This window comes from Pelodiscus sinensis, chromosome 1 (genome assembly GCF_049634645.1).
Source record: "Pelodiscus sinensis isolate JC-2024 chromosome 1, ASM4963464v1, whole genome shotgun sequence".
Classification (NCBI taxonomy): Eukaryota; Metazoa; Chordata; order Testudines; family Trionychidae; genus Pelodiscus; species Pelodiscus sinensis.
In genome coordinates this window covers 186,287,120-186,305,564 of record NC_134711.1, presented here as the reverse complement: position 1 = coordinate 186,305,564, position 18,445 = coordinate 186,287,120, and the positions used below count along the sequence as shown (strand labels likewise).

General features: G+C 52.1%; 1 protein-coding gene across 3 annotated transcripts in view; it reads right to left on the bottom strand.

The window, feature by feature from the left end:
* The window catches only part of TTC3 (tetratricopeptide repeat domain 3), a 158,214-nt gene that overhangs the window by 126,040 nt on the left and 13,729 nt on the right, over positions 1–18,445 (bottom strand). For 2 of the 3 annotated variants that reach the window (XM_075911810.1, XM_075911801.1), the window contains exon 4: positions 1,980–2,124. In XM_075911810.1, coding sequence (XP_075767925.1) covers positions 1,980–2,124 — 145 coding nt within the window. The remainder of the gene's footprint in view (positions 1–1,979; positions 2,125–18,445) is intronic. The other variant, XM_075911793.1, reaches the window with a different exon arrangement.

Below are 18,445 nucleotides of genomic sequence, written 5' to 3'. Positions count from 1 at the left end.
TGTCCACAAAAACTGTTTATGTTGGAAGCATGCATCAACATTAATAATTCTTGCAACAACAGAGAGCAATGCCTGGTGCTAAACATCCCACTGTGCAACTGGCTGCTGATTACAGATTGCTTTGGGAAGGGGCTGCAATGCCCTACGGGGCAGGTACAATATCATGTGATGCACCTACAACTATGGATCATTGAAAAACATGTATCCTAGTAGACTGACATCCACTTTCTCAACTAAAGTGAGTGAGGGGACAGAAATTAGAGTGTTGTGTCCGGGGGTGGGGGGGATGGGGAGAAACACACACATTAGGCTGACAGACTCATCCTGAGACAGGGTTAGGGATAGGGATGTAAGAGACTAGTCAACTATGTGACAAGCAAAAGCTTATTGGATAGTTGACTAGCGATGTAACTAGTCGCTCACCCCCTTGCCGCTTCCATCAGAGAGAGGCAGCAGGGGTGGGGGAGGAGGGGAAAGAGAGAACAGCAGGAGCCTGGTTAAAAGCCAGTTCCCCCCAGCACTGGCTCCAAGGAGGGCTGGGGAGGCAGAGGCACAGCAGGAAATGACGTAAACAGGGACTGAAGCAGTCCTCACTTGTGTCCCTTCTCCTGTGATTCTGCTTTTGATACATAAACCAGAAGCCCCAGAAGGAGCACGGGGCCAGCAAGGGACTCCTTCAATGGCCTCGCATTCCCAGAATGTGGGGCTTCTGCTTTTCAAATGTAGTAAGAGCACTGATAGGCTAATCCAATAGTTGATGAAAATCCCATAGACTATTTGACTAGTTAATTAATCAAAATTTAACATCCCTAGTTAGGGGGACACCCTTCCCCCGCCCCTCAGCTCTGCTTAGCACAACTCAGTCTCTCCCATAGCAGCCTACTCTGCTTGCCCATGGTTCTCTGAGTTCCACTTCAGCTGCTAAGATCAGCATCCTGAGAAGTTCTATGAGTGCTCCATGCTGACAAATATCAAAATAGCATGGCAGTCCATCCTGCCAACCCATCCCTTGCATCAGCAGTCTGCCTGCTGCAGTTTTTCTAGTACAGGACAGAACAGGCCATTCCTCATGAATGATCTGCAATTTATTCCCTAAAGAAAGTGGCATGCTCAGCTGTCAGATACTTCCCAGAGCTTTGTAAAGGGGAAGGATGCATGCCCACAGGGTAGCAGAGACCAAAACAGCGAGCAAGTAAGTGTAATGTAAGGGCTTTTTTCTATAGTCTTACTAGAAGGCCTAAAGAAGGGGTAGGGAACCTACTGCATACGGCTTGCCTTGATCCGGCACCACTCCCACTCCCCTACTGCAGAGTGAGCTAGTGCTGGCCCTCTAGCCCAACATGCTCTCCCCACCAGCTCTTAAGGCAGTACCCTGCCAGCAGCACAGAAGTAAAGGTGGCAATACCATGCCAGGTCACCCTCACTTGTGTGTGTCTGCCTTCAGAGATTGGTGACTGCTGATCAAGGGCTCAGCTCTGAAGGTAGCTGCAGAGAGGGTGGCAAAACCACACCATGTCATCCTTACTTCTGCACTACTAGCGACAATAGCAGAGCTGGGCTCCTGTTCAGCAGCCACCACTCTCCAGCCACCCAGCTCTGAAAGCAGCACCACCACTAGCAGCCACACAGAAGTAAGGGTAGCAGTATTGCAACTCCTTACAATAACCTTGCAACCCTCCCTCAACTCCTCCTTCAGTCAGGACCCCTACAATTAGAACACTATGAAATTTCGTATTTAAGTAACTGAAATCATGACATTTACAATGTTTAAAATACTACGATCATGAAACTGACAAAATGAATTGTGAATTTGGGAGGACCCTATTATACCCAAATATGCTCGTGGCCAGACAAGCATTATTGTGGGCACTTTTAGCACTTATGCATCTATTCACTAAATTCACAGAAATCTTCTACATTAGAATCAAACCAAAATTGTAAAGGACAAGCTTCACCAATACAAATGCATGAATACTTACCTGAAACGTGTGTGGTTAGCAGTTACTTCAGGATGAGTTTCAAGTTGAAGCAGAAATGGCCAAACAACGTATATTTTAATCACATCGCAATAGTCTTTCAGTACATGAATTGGCTTACTGCACCATACTTCACAGGGATCAACTGCTTAAAAGAAAATAAAGACATAAGGAACTTCATTATGAATAACCAAAATCCAATGTTTCATTAAAAACCACTAGAGTAATTTCTATTCTATACTCAGGTGTACAACCTACAGTCAAGGAGAACTCAACATACCAGTTATAGCAGAGTTCTTTTACCAAAACCTCCAATTAAATGGGAGACTGCAGAAAGAGCTATAATTGCCAACAATCAGATCAAGAGATTTTCTTTAAGGATTAGGATTGGAGAAGAAAAGGAGAAGAGTTCTGTTTGTTTTAAGAAAGGACGCATTACCTGTACCCTCAAGAAATATCTAGCAATAATACCAACAATTTCATGTTGGCTTTCACTTGTCAAGAAGAACATGCATCTGACCCACAGTTTTTTAATCCATACATCTCCCAATACATCAGCAAGGATTACAGAATGAATCCAAAGAACGGTTACTTACCTCGTAACTGATTCTTCGAGATATGTTGCTCATGTCCAGTCCAATATAGGTGTGTGTGCGCAGCGTGCATGCGCCTTCAGAAGATTTTCCCTCAGCAGTACCCTTAGGGCCATCGGGGGAGCCCCCTGGAGTGGTGCCAGTATACCAGCCCATATATACCCTTGCTGGCCCCCTTACTCACTCTGTTCCTTCTTACCAGCCTATTCCAGATAAAGGGCGGTGATTTGGAATGGACATGAGCAACACACCTCAAAGAATCAGTTACAAGGTAATTAACCGTTCTTTCTTCTTCGAGTGATTGTTCATGTGCATTCCAATACAGGCAGTTCCCGGGTTACGTGGGTCTGACTTAAGTCGGACCCCTAGTTATGAACCGGGGGAGGGCCCCCGCTAGTGCAGGGTGCCTCCCCCACTGTCGCTGCCTCTGGCAGCGCGGGGGGCACTTCCCCCCAGCAGACCAGGGAGACATGGAGCGGCTTTTCTTGCGGCGGAGGACGCGGGTGGTGGGACCGCCGAGATGCGCCGCGGTCCCGCCGCCCGCATCCTCCGTGGCGAGAAAAGCTGCTCCGCGTCTCCCTGGTCTGCTGGGGGGGGGGGGGTGTCACAGCTAGTGCACTTCCCCCCCCCCCCCCCGCCAGCAGACCAGGCTTTTCTCGCCGCGGAGGACGCGGGCGGTGGCGCGTCTCGGCGGTCCCGCCGCCCGCATCCTCCGCGGCAAGAAAAGCCGCTCGGCGTCTCCCTGGTCTGCTGGGGGCGGCGCAGCTAGTGCGCCCCCCCCCCTCGCCCCCAAGCAGACCAGGCTTTTCTCGCTGACGCCTGGGGTAGAGCAGCTTGGCGGCTGCCGGATTGATCCCACAGCGCCGAGGTGCGGCGCTACTGAACCAACCCGGCAGCGCCCCAGCTGCTCTGTCCTAGGCATCCAGATTCAGCCGCTGTTGAAACTGATCAGCGGCTGATTCCAGGAAGCCCGGGGCAGAGCAGCTCTGCCTCGGGCTTTCTGTAGTCAGCCGCTGGTCAGTTTCAGCAGCGGCTGACTTGGGAAAACCTGGGGCAGAGCAGCTGGGGTGCTGCCGGGTTGGTTCAGTAGTGCCGAGGAGCAGCGCTGTAGGACCAAACCAGCAGCACCCCAGCTGGTCTGCCCCAGGAGTATCCAATTCAGCCGCTGCTGGTCTGTTTCAACAGTGGCTGAATCTGGACGCCAGTTCCGACTTACATACAAATTCAACTTAAGAACAAACCTACAGTCCCTATCTTGTATGTAACCCAGAGACTGCCTGTATAGGTGACTCCAAAGCAGAACCTAACTAGGCGGAGGGCCGGATGTCGAGACCATGGAGAAGTTGAGGACCACCCTACGTAGGGCAGCATCCTCTCTGGCCTGATGCAACAGTGTATAGTGGTTGACAAATGTGTGGACTGAGGACCATGTGGCGGCCCTGCAGATGTTCAGGAAGGGAACCTGCGCTGCAAAAGCGGTGGAAGCTGCTACAGCTCTCATGGAGTGTGCTCTAATGGTTGGGGCTGAGATGCCCGCTAGGGAGTAGCACTCCTTGATACAGGCAGTTATCCAAGATGCGATTCGCTGAGTGGATACAGGTTGGCCTCTCATGCGTTCCGCGATGGCTATGAAAAGTTGTGGTGATTTTTGGAATGGTTTGGTCCGGTCTAAATAAAAGGCTAACGCTCTTCAGACGTCTAATGTGTGTAGAGCCTGCTCTTTTCCAGATGCGTGTGGTTTTGAGTAAAAGACTGACAGAAAAATGTCCTGGGAGTGTGGCATGAAGATATCACCTTCGGCAGAAAAGCTGGGTGATGGCAGAGCTGAACCTTGTCCTTAAATAGCTCTGTGTAGGGAGCTATGACATCAGCACCCTAAGTTCAGATACCCGCCTTGCGGATGTGATTGCCACTAAGAGGGATACCTTATATGACAGGTGAAGGAGGGAGCACGTGGCTAGTGGTTCGAACAGAGGCCCCATAAGCTTGGATAGGACCAAGTTCAGGTCCCACTGAGGAATGGGTTGCTGGATATGCGGATAGACTCTATCCATTCCTTTTAGGAACCTGTTGACCATTGGGTTGGTCTCACCAGTTCCCCCTAATCGTAGCCGTCCTCTCCCATATGGGACGGTAAATGTTTGTTGCTATAAGCGCAAACTTGCGGTCCTTTCTGGCTGGTCCTGCTCTGGACTGCGTTAGTAGTAGAAAGAGCCCCTAGGGGTTTGGCGTTGATGAACCCCCAGGGTCGGGGAAGGGGGGTCAGGCCCTCCCTCTCTCCGAGCCCTGGCCCAGGGCCCTAAGGAAGGGACACTCGTCCCTACTCAGAGGAGGGGGTTGCAGCCCCTAAACCCTCCACTCACAGGTTCCACAGCTCTGCCCTGTGCCACCTCTTCCCCCAAGACTCCTCTAATTCCTGGCTACTAGCTTGGAGCCAGGCTTACCACTCATCTCCTCCTGGGGTGGGCATCACTTCTCTCCGGCTCACCCCCCTCTCCGTCCTAGCCCTTCAGCCCTTTTGAATCACCCGCCCCGGCGTCTACGGTCAGCCTTGCCCCCGCATTCCCCGTCTTGCCTTTCCGGGGCTCGCACATGACGTCACCAGTGGCGTCATCTGGACGTGCCGGGTCTGCCCGGCAGTCCACGATCGCAGTCCTGCGGGGTGCCTCTAACGTGGCCCTTTCCTCACTGAGGCTATCTGCCACCGCCCTATCTCCATGCGCCCCCTCTCCCCCATCTCCAGCCCGAGGTCCAGGGTCGGCTCTAGTGCGGGGCGGTGCTGCCTTGCCAACTACCCCGTCACAGTTGGCAAATAGCGTTCCCCCCCTTCCCCTGGGTGAAAAGCCGAGATGTCCGCTAGGTGGACCTTAATGGAGAAGGAAGAGAGATGCTGGAGCCTGAGGTCCAACAAGTAATTCTGGATCAGGGGTACTGGTGCCCACCTCGGGTGCACCTCCTTCTGAGAAGCCCAACAGCAAAACAGCTTTCACTTAGCGAGGTATGTGGCTCTAGTGGAAGGTTTTCTGCTACCCAGCAGGACTTCCTGAACTCGTTGAGAGCACGAAAGCTCCTCTGCCGTTAACCACGGAGGGACTGTCAAGTGGAGGGACTGCAGATCTGGGTGGTAAAGCCTGCACGAGTCCGGGTATATCAGGTCTGGGTCCGGTGGGAGGATTATGGGCCTCTCTCATGAGAGGTTGAAGAGGGTCGAAAACCAGTGTAGCCTGGGCCACACTGGGGCAATTAGGCTTAATGATGCTCTGAACTCCTGCACTTTCAGCAGGACCATGTGAACCAGTGGGAGGGGTGGGAAGGCATACAGCAGGCCCTGCGGCTAGTGGAGGAGAACAGCATCCCCTAAGGAACCACGTCCCTGTCCCATGAGGGAGCAGTAGTGGGGGCACATCGTGTTCTGCCATGTTGAGAACAGGTCCAGGTGGGGAAATCCCCACATGCAGAAGATAGCTTGGGTAGCATCCCAACGCAGGGATCACTCATGGTTCGCAAACGATCTGCTCAACCTCTCCACCAGGACGTTCTGGGAGCCCGGGAGATACAATGCCATTGGGTGGCTAATCGCCCCAAAGCAGGGTTCCCACAGGTAAATCGCCTCTGAGCACAGGTGAGGGGATCAAGCCCCACCCTGTTTGTTTATATACGCCACCACTGTCGTGTTATCTGACAGGATGAGGACTGGCTTGCCTCTCAGGTGGGGAAGGAAAGCCACAAAAGCCAAGCAGGCTACCCTGAGTTCCCCAACATTGATATGCAGGGAAGTTTTTTGTGGGGACCACGTACCTTGAGTGAGCAGCTCTCCCAGGTGGGATCCCCAACCCGTGTCCGACATGTCTGTGACCAGTCGGATGGACGGGACGGGTTGGGAGAATGAGACTCCTGCGCAGACTTCCGCTTGATGGGTCCACCACTCCAGCGCAAGGAGAACAGGGGCAGGGATGGTCAACACTCTGTCCCAGGAGTGGGTAGCCGGGTTGTGGATTCGCGATAGCCATATCTGTAGCGGGCGTATGCACAGCCTGGCGTGTTGCACAACGTAAGTGCAGGCAGCCATGAGACCCAATAGATGCATGCAAGCGCAGGCAGAGATTACTGGAAAGTTTTGGAGCGATCTAACCGCTGTCTGTAGCATGAGAAAGTGGGAGCTGGGTAGAGAAGCTCTTTGAGACTGGGAGTTGAGGGTGGCACCCACAAATTTTATTGTCTGGGTAGGTGTTAGGGTGGATTTGTCCAGGTTTAAAAGGAGACCTAGGTCTTGAAAGAGTTTCCGGACTGTGGTGATGTGATTTTTCACCTGGCTTTTCGACTCCCCTCTGAGGAGCCAATCGTCAACATAGGGGAACATTTGGACACCCCATTTTCTGAGTTTGGTGGCCACAGAAATACCAAAAGGAAGGGTCGTGAATTGGTAGTGCTCCTGTCCCACAGCAAATCGTGGAAACCTTCGATGGAAAGGGGTGATTGCAACATGAAAGTAAGCTTCTTTTAGGATGAGGACAGTGCACCAGTCTCCGGAGACTAGGGAAGGAATTATGGACACCAGAGTCACCATTTTGAATTTTGATTTGACGATGAAAAGATTTAGGGCTCTGAGGTCCAGAATTGGGCAGAGACCCCCTTTTGATTTTGGAACTAGAAAGCAGCCGGAATAAAATCCCCTATTTCGAAATTCGAGGGGAACTCATTCCACCGCCCCTACAGTGAGATGACGACAAACCTCCTCCTATAACAGAGGCTCATGAGAGGGATCCCTGAAAAAGGATGGGGTAGAGGAATGAGAAGCAGGGGGAGAGTGGAAAGGGATTGCATAACCCCTTTCTACAATCTCTAGGACCCATCGGTCCAATGTAACAGACCTGGAGAAAATGGGATAAACAGTCCTGGAAAATCAGAGGGGGGACTGGTAAGGTACCCTCGTGGGTCCCATCAAAAGCACTGTCAGGGGCTCTAGGGTTTGTTAGGGTGCCCCTGATTGTTATCTGGGGCTGGGCGCGGACAACACCTATTGTTCCTGGCATTGATGCCCCGCCTCTGTGCCGGGTGAAGTTGGGGGTGAGTGGGACCCGAGGAGGCCCTCTAGGAACATTCCTATTAGAGTATGACCTCCTCTGGGCGGTGGGGGTGTGAAGGCCCAGGGATTTGAGCACAGCTCTGGTGTGTCTTTTAGGCCATGGAGCCTCTGGTCTGTCTGCTTCGAAAGGGGAGGTCCTGGATGGTGTTTTGGAGCTCCGGCGGTACCCTGGAGCCTTGGAGCCAAGAACTGTGGCGTATAACCACCCCGGAGGCCATCACACAGGTGGCAGCATCAGCCACGTTGAGAGCCACTTCGAGGGCAGTCCTGGAGAGCTTTATATTCTGAGTGAGCTTCTCCGAGGAGCAACTCTGTAAATTTGTCCATAGGCATCCAGGTTTTGTAGGTATAGCGGGACAAGAGAACTTGTTGGTTGGCTACCAGGGGCATAAACTTTCCTACCCGGTAGGTCAGTCTTTTTGGCCTCCCTGTTCTTAGGGGTACCAGCTTGTTGGTCTTGTCTCTCCCGTTGGTTAACCACCTGGATCACCAGCAACCCTGGGGGAGGGTGAGAGAAGAGGTGTTCGTTATCCTCTTGGGGGAAGAAGTACCTTCTTTCTGCATGCTCGTCGGTTGGAGGAATAGAGGCCGGGACTTTCCACAAGTTTGCAGAGATCTTGGGTACCGTTTTGTTTATAGGTAGGGCCACTCTAGAAGGAGTGTCAGCATGCAGCATGTCCACAGTGGGATACGAGTTATCGGATACCTTTCCCGCTTGTACCCCTAAACTCTGGGCCAGGCGACGGAGTAGGTCCTGATGAACCCTAGCATCCATGGAGGGCATGGATGGTGTCAAGTCAGCCAATGCCTCATCCAGGGATGAAGATGAAGACCCTTTCAGCGCTTCACTCAGAGTGGGAATGGTGCGTCCTGGATTATCCGAGGTGGTCACTGATGAAGCAGGAGGAGGACCGGGTTGGTTCACCAGAACCATGCTCACTCCTGGGCCTGGGGACAACTGGCCCGGGTGCAAGGAGTGACCTGACATGGAGGACCTGACCAGGGGTGTAGCTAATGGAGGAACTCGTGGCCCCAAAGAAACTGAAGGCTGATCTGTGGGGATTTACACCCTGGCTCTGATGGTAAGCCCAGGGTGTCCGGAAAGGCCACTGTCTCAGAGATTGAGGAGGCCACATTTGTTGGACCACGGGCACTGGGATTGGCTGAGCCCACTGCTGCTGCTGGTACTGGTATGGGGGAGTGTGGTGCCGGGAGCGGTGCCGAGAATGGGAGTGGTGCCGTGAGTGGGACCTGGAACCCCTAGACTACCAGACGGACTCCACCTCAGGAGTCGGATGAATCCTCTAAGGCAGACCACGATGGTGCAGACACGGGTGCCAACGGGGCTGCAGTGCATCGAGCCATGGACTCCGGCTTGCCTCGGTGCCAAGGGAGTCATGTACGTGCCTGTGCACTCTGCGCTGATGGCGGTGCTGAGCGGAGTTGCCGCGCCGAGCCCAGTGCCATAGTCTGGAACAGTGCCGTAGGGCCCGAGCGATGTTGTCTGCCCTCGTGCACCGGGTCTTCAGGCGCCTTAGGAGTGGAGCGATGTTGAGCATCCCTGTGCTATCTGGAGGGTGCCAGGATGGGAGGACAGGAGGGAAACGAGTCGATAAGGACCTTCACTGCCTCCAACGCCTCCGGTGTGGAGGGGTCCGGAAAGTCCTCAGAAGGGCTGACATCCCTTCATTGAGGGCATGTCTGCTCAACCTTAGGGTCTCGGGCTCCAGGCTCATCGGCGCCACGTGCCCCACTATAGGGTGCAAGCCTATGGGGGGGACCGATTGCTGTTATGCCTCTTCTTTTTCTGAGGTGCCGGCGATTGAGAGCGGTGCCGAGCTCTTGGTCAGTGAGAGAGGCCCAGTGTGTGGCACTGGTGCACTGTGGGAGGCTGGTGCTGAGTCCAGTGCCAGTGCGAGTGCCATCTCCATAAGGAGAATTACCGGTACTTCTCACGAGTATTAGAGATCCTAATTCAAACTACCTACTCCATGCCGCGTGTAGCCGTGGGCACGAAGTTCGGACTAAGGAGGATTTTAAAATGGTGGCACCCGGGAAGATGCAAATGAAGCCTGGTACATTTAAATCCCGAGCTTCATTTGCAACTCCAGTTGCCCTCATTTGCCTACCTAGCTCGAACTAACAAGCTAGTGTTGACATACCCTGAGAGATGAGCTTCTCCTAGGCACTTTAAACAGAAGGAGTGTGAATCACTACACGGCATGGACCTGTTGCACTTTTTGCAGGGCTTAAAGCCTGGCAGGCCGGGCACGCCCTGCTGCGGGCGTGCAGTGCGCCGCAGCGGGGAACAACAAAACAAAAACAACGAAGTCTCTAACTTAATTCACAGATACTTAACTGAAGATCAACTAAAAGAAGAAGAAGAATGCAGATAACGATCTCAAGGAGCTGAGGGTTGTTCTAATGACCGTCATGGTGGTAAGAAGGAACTGAGTGGGTGAGGGGGCCAGCAGGGGCATATATGGGCCAATATACCGGCACCACTCCAGGGGGCTCCCCCGCTGGCCCTAAGGGTACTGCTGAGGGAAAAATCTTCTGATGGCGCGTGTGCGCTGTGCGCGCACACCTGTTTTGGAATGCACATGAGCAATCACTCGAAGAAGCAGCATTTGTTTCTCTCTCTTCCAGCCAGAACCAACTTCATCACAAAGCAGCATATTGCTCAATCTTGGAACTAAGCAATGTTAACCAAAACGTAACTTGGAAACTCCTGGTAATGAGAAATAATGGACAGCCCCAAGATATTGCAAAATGCATTACAAAATGCATTAATTAACCAGGTTACTAATCACTCAGAATAGTTCAGCTGGTCTGAATACTGAAAAGACCACAATCAAAGAAGATTTTTCTCTGCCGATGCACAACCACAGTAAGATTTCTAAACCTCTTTGTGTTGCACTCAGATCAGGAATAGGTCATTTGACTATCCAGATGACATGTGAGAAGCAAATCCAAGAAAGGGATGCTCAAAACCCACTACACAGAGGACCCAGGACAGTACAGCAATGTACCAAGCTATGTGAAGATTTATGAAATTCAGTATATTCTATTAGCCTCCAAGAGCTCCAAACCATCAAAACTGCTTTATGACATAAGTAGAAAAGCATTTATCGGCCTCAAACAGGAGATGAGTAACTTAAGGACAATGACTATTATCACACCACTCCCTCCTAAATCAGAATATCCAGAGTCTGACCAGTCATGCACATTGAAACAGAAACCAGTATGACAGTCGTATGGTGGCCCAAGTTGACAAAAAAAATTACTATTCATGTGGAAATTGAAATATTACATGGTATGGATTCCCAGGCCCTGTGGCTCTCTCTTCCGTCTGTACAGCCACTGGAAGGAACACCCCTTCGGTGAGACAGCCCTTGTTGGGATCCACTCATACTTAGTGGTTAAGCTCTGGGCTCCACAGTGTCCTGGAATCTCACCTTTCTGTGCTTCCAGCATGCCTGTCTCTCCTCGTTCTGGACCCTCACTACCATGCTCTGTTACAGCTCTAAGGGTATGTCTACACAGCGAAGTTATTTCGAAATAACAGCCATTATTTCGAAATAACTTTCCTAGTGTCTACACAGCCAAACCGCTATTTCAAAATAAAATTTGAAATAGCGGAGCACTTATTTCGAATTTGGTAAACCTCATTCTATGAGGAATAACGCCAAACTGGAAATAGCTACTTTGAATTAAGTGCTGTGAAGACACTTATTTCGAAATAGGGGGCCTCTAGCCTTCCCAGGGTGCACTGGTGGCCACTCCAGCCTCAACCAAGAACACTTCTCTCCCTCCCCACTCTCCCCGGAGCACTTAAAGAAGTGGACTCTGGCCACAGTGCCTGTGCCAGCTCCAAGCTTGCCAGCCAGCAGTCACTGCCCCTGACCCAATGGACCCAAAACATGAGCCATCAAGCCACTGGCAGCCAGCCCTCCACCGCTCCCCAGGAGCAGTCTGCCAGCTCCCAGGAGCCTGTCAGGGCCCGGAGAAGGCAGATGCGTTCCTGGTCCAGGGTGGAGATCATGGACCTTATTCAGGTTTGGAGGGGATGCCCCCAACATCCATGATCTCCACACTAGATGGAGGAACATGGCCATCTATGGCAGGATAGCTGCCAGCCTGGCCACCAAAGGCCACATGCGAACCCAGGAGCAGGATTGCATGACAATCAAGTTGGTCCCACGACTCCCCCAACCTTCCTCTCCCCCTTATTCCCCTTTCCAGCTCCCTCCTCCCAGGTTTCCTCCTCCCCTCTCCCACCTCCTTTCCCCAGTCTCACCAGAGTTTCATTTCCCCCCTCCCCCAGTTTTGTTAAATAAAGAGAGTTTGTATTCATGAAAATACGTGTATTTTATTTGACATCAGGAAGGGGGGCTAGGGAAGGGTAAGTGGAAGGACATGAGGGAGGAATGAGGCACAAGCCCCCAGTAGGGCAGACCAGGGAGGCTCTTAGTGCTCCTCAGGGTGGAAGCTCTCCCGCAGGGCCTCCTGGATACTGACAGCCCCCCGATGGACCTCAGAAAGTGCAGCCAGTCTCGCAGCAATGCATCCAAGAGAAGCACCAGAGTGCCCTGGGGCAGCTCTGGCTCCATGTTGCAGAGTGCTGTGGTGTCCCGAGTGAGGGAAACCACAGCACGCAGAGACAAAATGCTTTGCTGTCCCTCATCGAGGTAGACAAGCGAGCAGGGAAACCTGAGTACCAGCTGCCCGGGGGAGTCCCTTTAAGCACAGATCTCAGATAGCCTCAGGCAGCAGCCCCACACAGTAAGTCGTGATGTGGTGCCCTGCCGGAACTCGTTCCGGCCAGCCTTAAATGTTATTCAGAGTCCACTCAGTGTGGACGTGCTATTTCGAAATGCATTTTGTGTATAGATGCGTTATTTTGAAATAATTATTTTGAAATAAGATATTTTGAAATAAGACTGTAGTGTAGACATACCCTAAGAGCAGTCTAGTGAAGTGAGACTCCCCTCAGGGCGCACAGTCCATTGCAACAAGTCCCCTCAGTTTCAGTTCTTCCTGGATCCAACATCAGTGCATTCAGCACCACCACCAACAATCCAGCTCACCCATGCACTCCCTGCAGCAAGTCCACCTGGCTGGAATGCCTGGGAAAACCTTACAAGACTCCACCATAACTTTGCAGTTAATTGTGACTCTCAGCCAGCATTGAAAAACAGAAGGTTTATTCAGCAACAGGAACACAGCGTAATTTTCTACCCCTTGACAACCTGTAATCAATGTCATTTACCAAGCACTTTCTTAAAACAAAACTGTTATCAATCATACAGACACTGAATTGGCATTAGGGACGTTAGATATTGTGTATTTTAGAAAGTGTGTAGCCACAACAATTTTTAGCAATTACACTCTCACTAAAATATTCCTCAGAGGGAGGGCCAGCCGCCAGTGCATTCCCAGCCCTCGACTTCACTTCCAGGGAGTCCCCTGCTATCCCTGTATCAGAGGCTGCAGTGTGGGATGGCAGGCAGAGCCAGTCTGTTAGGGGAGTCAGTTTAAAAATCAGCTCTCTGCACAGACTGGCTCCAGCCCCATTGCTTCCACTGCCCACCCCCACGGGGGCTGCCATCGTAGCCATGGCTCCTGGCAAAACTCTCTCCCCCCCGATAATCAATTGATATCAACAATATACTGACTTGATGGGAAAAGACCATTAGTACAGGGAGTCAATACTAATAAGGAAAAAAGAGAAACACCCCTATTAAATATGCATCAAACAGTGTCCTCATTACATATTATAAAAATGGCATCCCAACTTAGAGGCAGTTGGAGAAGATGATGTAGACATTGAAAGGTGCTAGAATGATGGCCATAGGTGATGAAATTGAAGAGATGGTGATGAGGCAGATGACGGATGACACTTCAGGTTGTTCCAGAATGAATGGTGAATATATGAAAATACAGAAGTACACTCCCTATAAATCCTATTAAGTTGTGGTTTTGGGTTGTGACTGTGCTAATCATATTAATAAGCTATATTTGTAAATATACAAGAGTTCCTATAGTGTGAGTGTTTCAATGTGCACATCAAGGATGCTAAATATATAATAATTTAAATACTTGGCATGATTCTGAGACAAGAATCTATCAACCCTCAAAGTAGTAACTGGAAATTCATAAGTAATCTGTATAAATAATACACAATCTAATGTACTAGCAAAAACTCAGTTCCCAAGTCATAGGTTAGCATCCTTATCACTCAACCATATTTCCTCTCACTTATACTGTATTTTTATTACAACAGCACCAGTAGACCCCAAACAAGTTCACAACCTCATCATGGCAGGCTCCAGTGGTGACGTGGGGGTAGGAGGGGAGACAAAGGGTCATATGCCCCCAAACACCATGGGGAGGAGGGACCAGCATCTAACTGCAAAAGTCATCCTGTCCATACAACAGTTCATCCAACTGCTGCAGGCTTCTGGGGGCCTCACACGGCCAAGGGGTCTGGCACACACCCCCCCACACACACACACACACCACCAATAGTTGGAAGTAGTGTGACCCACATGTTAAATATTGGTTAATTTAATAGTCAATTAACCTCATGCATTCTTATTGGTTGGTCAACTATTCTACAGTCCCTGGGGTTGGGGCCGGCAGCCAGTCTGCTCCAGCCACACTCCCAAGGAGCCCCCTGTCACTCTGTATCAGAGGCAGCAGCATGGGATGCCAGGAAGAAGCTGGTCCCCAAGGGGAGCTAGCTTAAAAACCAGCTCCCCTTGCCAGCTGACTGCCTGTCGCCCCACGCTGTTCAGGGGGGTCTGAGCTCCTTTAGCCTGTGTGAGCCAGAAGTGAACTGGACTGCCTGCCCACCTGGCTCCTAATACACTTCAAATGCAGAGCCACAGTGCGGAGTATGTCCCAGACCTGGCATAAGCTGGAACTGAACCAGGCTGCTGTCCAGCTTGCTAAAAATTTACTGGCGAAAGGGGGGAGGGGAGTCTAGAACATTAACCAATAAACTTTTGCTTAGCAGTTAATTGACACTACTATTACATCCCTAGGCCCAGCCACAGCCTGCTTCCCTCCCTTGGCTCCCAGCCGCATCACTCCATTTCGCACTGCCAGTGAGTGTTTGTAGCTGATTCCACCCTTTCCCACAAGCCCCCTTCCCCCAGTGCCACAGGCCAGGAGCCTTGCAGAGGCCCTGGTGCCAGCATTATGGATCACACACCCCCACACTCAACAGCTGCAGGAAGCGGAGCAAACCAGCCATATCACTCAAGTGAGGAGGCTCCAGCAAATGGTCGGAACCACTCCCACCCACACTCTCAGACAATGGCAGGAACTGGAACAACATGTTTGGAGGGTGTGGAGAGCAAAACAGGCTGGAGCCTGGTCCTTCCACTTCTCCCTGCTGCAGCTGGTGAGCTGGAGTGTGTGTGGGGAGGCGGGGGAGGGTGGCACCTGCTGCCAGTGCCAGGGCTCCCCACTATTCCCCCAGGCCAGGGACTTGGGGAAGGGGTGGAGTGGGAACGCAGTGGGGGAGGGAAAAGGCAGGGCCTGGGGTTGAGTGGGGGCAGGGCCAGGGTGAGAAGAGGCATGTCCCACATCCAAACTAGGTGTGGCGGGCACATAGCTGGTTCCCTTTTGTGTCCTTCTCCAAGTCACCACTGTTAGGCTCTATTTGTGTAGAGCAGTGGTCTCCAACCTTTTTACACCCAAGATCACTTTTTAAACGTCAGGACAAGACAAGATCTACTCCATCCCTTCCTTGGGGCCCCACCCTCTCTGTTGCCCTTCTCTCCATCGCTTGCTATCCCCAGCCCTTATACACTCTCAAGGTACAGCTAAACTGCTGCTTTTATTCGATCCTTCTTTTGGAAGAAAGTTTTCTGACATTTCGCTCATCTAGACTGGGCCAAATGTTGGTAAACCCTCTTCTTTTGGAAGCCCCCTCATTCCTTGTGGAACGAGGAATACAGGGGCTGCCAAAAGAGCGTATTTGCCGGAAAAACTCCCGCAGTCTAGCCTCACTGTGTTCAGACAGGAGGTGCGGGCTCTGGGGTGGGAATGAGGGATTTAGGTGTGGGAAAGGGTGAGAGGTTGGAGGGAATCTGGATGCAGGAGGATGTGGAGAAGGGGATGCTGGCTCAGGGACGGGACTCCAGGCTGGGAAGTGTTGGGCTCAGATGGAGGGTTGGGGTGCTGAGCAAGCCACAGGCTTCTGAATGTGAGGGTGCAGGAGTCTGGGTTGGGATGTGTGAGGGGCTCAGGGCAGGGAGGTTGGGAGTATGCTCAGGACACAGATTTGCCGTGTATGGATGGTGCAAGTGTGTTGTGGCAGAAGACTCAGGATGTGGGGTGCAGGAGTTTGGGGATGAGAGGCGCTCAGGACAGGGGATTCCAGTATACAGTAGGCTCAGATTTGGGGTCAGGGTGGGGGGTACAGGAATGTTATGATGCTGTGGCCATAGAAGGGCTTGGCCCCAATTTGGGGCTTGTTGTCCAGGCTTCATTTTTAAATGAACTATTATGTCAAACTCAAAACAATTCAGCATTGTCTTTATTTGAGAGAGGGGTGGGGAACCTGTTTTGAGTCAGGGGTGACTGACCCACAGAAAAGTCAGTGGGGGCCACACAAGTGAGATACAAAAACACAACCCCTCCAAATCCCTCAAGCCTCACTAAGGTGACCCCAACTGTGTTGGTGGGGGCAAGGGACAGGATGCTTGTGGGTGCTGGGGCAGTGGACAGGGTGCCAGTGGGCGTTGGGACAAAGTATTCGTGGGGGTCTGGACGAGGAGAGGGGACAGGAACCTGTACCTGGGGATCCTGCAGCTGTGCACCAAGGCCCAGGAAATGTGCGGGCTGCTCCCCCATCCTGCCAACGGTGGCGCGGTACCTGAAACGCCCGTCTGTCGCATGCCTGATGCTTTCCTGCGCAGGGAGGGAACGGGGGGAGGGGCAGTCCTGGACCGCTCCAGCTGGAGCCAGAGTGCTGGATACTTTATTCCCCTGCTGCCTTCCTGCCGGGGGGCCAGACGTGTCCCAGACTGCACCAGCCCCATCCGCTTGGGCAGCGCATGCCTTGCTCCTCTGCTCCCCACAGCAGCATGTACTGTGAGCAGCTGGAGCCAGCGCACTGGGCACTTTATTCCCCTGCTGCCTTCCTGCGCGGGTGGGGGAGGGGGGGTCCAGGACCACGTCAGCCCCAACCGCTTGGCAAGCATGCGCCTGGCTCCTCCACTCCCCACAGCAGCGCGCACCTCCTGAGCAGCTGGAGCCGTCGCAGTCCTGGACTCCCACCCCCTTCCCCGCATGCCGGAAGGCAACAGCGCATGACAGGAAGGAACCAAGTCCCCAGCGCATGACAGGAAGGAACCAAGTCCCCAGCGCATGACAAACCAGCGTTTTAGGTACTGCACCAGCTGTTGGGGAGTGGGGAGAAGGGGAAGAAGAGCACAGCCCACACACTTCTGGGACCTGGCGTGCAACTGCACAACTCTGCCCCACCCCGCCGGAAGCCCACGCTACCTCTGTTTTCCCTGGAGGTAGCATCAGCGCAGCGTTCATCTTCATCTTAAGGATGGGGAGCAGCAAGCCTCACAGTCGATTGGTCAGGCCCCCAGGATCCACCAGTCGATCGTAATCGACGGGTTGGTGACCACGGATGTATAGTAAATGTAATAAACAAGAGATCAGGACCAGGGTTCCCTCTTAAGCTGTGCACCTGTACCGCCATGCACAAAAAATGTTACGCCCGCCCACCTCATTCGCAGAGCTGCACAGCAGCACTCACCACTCACATTCCTGCTGGAACGGATGGTTAGTGGTGGCAGCAGCTGCAGCCACGGTGCACGACGTGAAGCTGCCCCAGCCTGACCGGAATGAGCTGCATAGCAGCTAGTAGCTGCCCCTTTGCTCCAGCTGGAGCCAGGGCTCACAAGATGAGGCTGTCCCAGCTGGGGCAGTGTCACCATAACAGGCTGCATGTGGCTGCTCTGTTGCTCTAGCTGGAGCGCACGAACTGAGGCTATCCCAGCCTCACCAGAATGAGCCATGTGGCGGCAGATGACTGCTCCTTTGCTCTGGCTGGGGCACAGTGAGGCTGTCCCTGCTGGGGTAGCCTCTCTAGCATTGGTTCTAGCTCCAGCAGGCAGAACACCGCAGCTGGCTTGGCGATGGGCGGCTGCGCCCCTTTGCTCTAATAGGATCCAGTCCATATGGAGGTGCTAAAATTAATCACGAGTTACACTCTCCAGCAATCAGCCCACACATTTCTTCCTAAATGGCTTTAAAAGAAACAAGCAAACAAAAAAAGCTATTTGCTATTCTCAGTTCTCCAGGTTCCTTGTATTAAATCCCACACCCCTCATTCTAACAACAGTCTGCTAGGGGGCAATCCATGGCATCTCTGTGCTGTTCAAATGTGATCCTTCCCTACAAACATACTAATGGATATCTTAGCTTGAACTGTCTCAGATGGTTCAGAGGCAGAGCTTTCAGAAATGCACTCATACATGTCCTGATTAATGGGTATCTTTAATAAGTATTACATCATTGCAGACCATGGTAAATGAAGAGGCCCTGGAAAACTGACAAGAACGTTAATCTGCATTTGTTTTTACTGGAAGATTATTCTTTAAAAAGGTTGCAGGGAACAGCCAGGCTCCCTCACATGTCAGGCATCTGTAGAGTGACTTTACTTCAAGCCTTGACCACACTGCATTGCCCAAGACTCGCTGCAAACAGTCAAGTGATAGGTTTGAGTTTCCAGCACAGTGGTCAAATAAGAGGTCAGG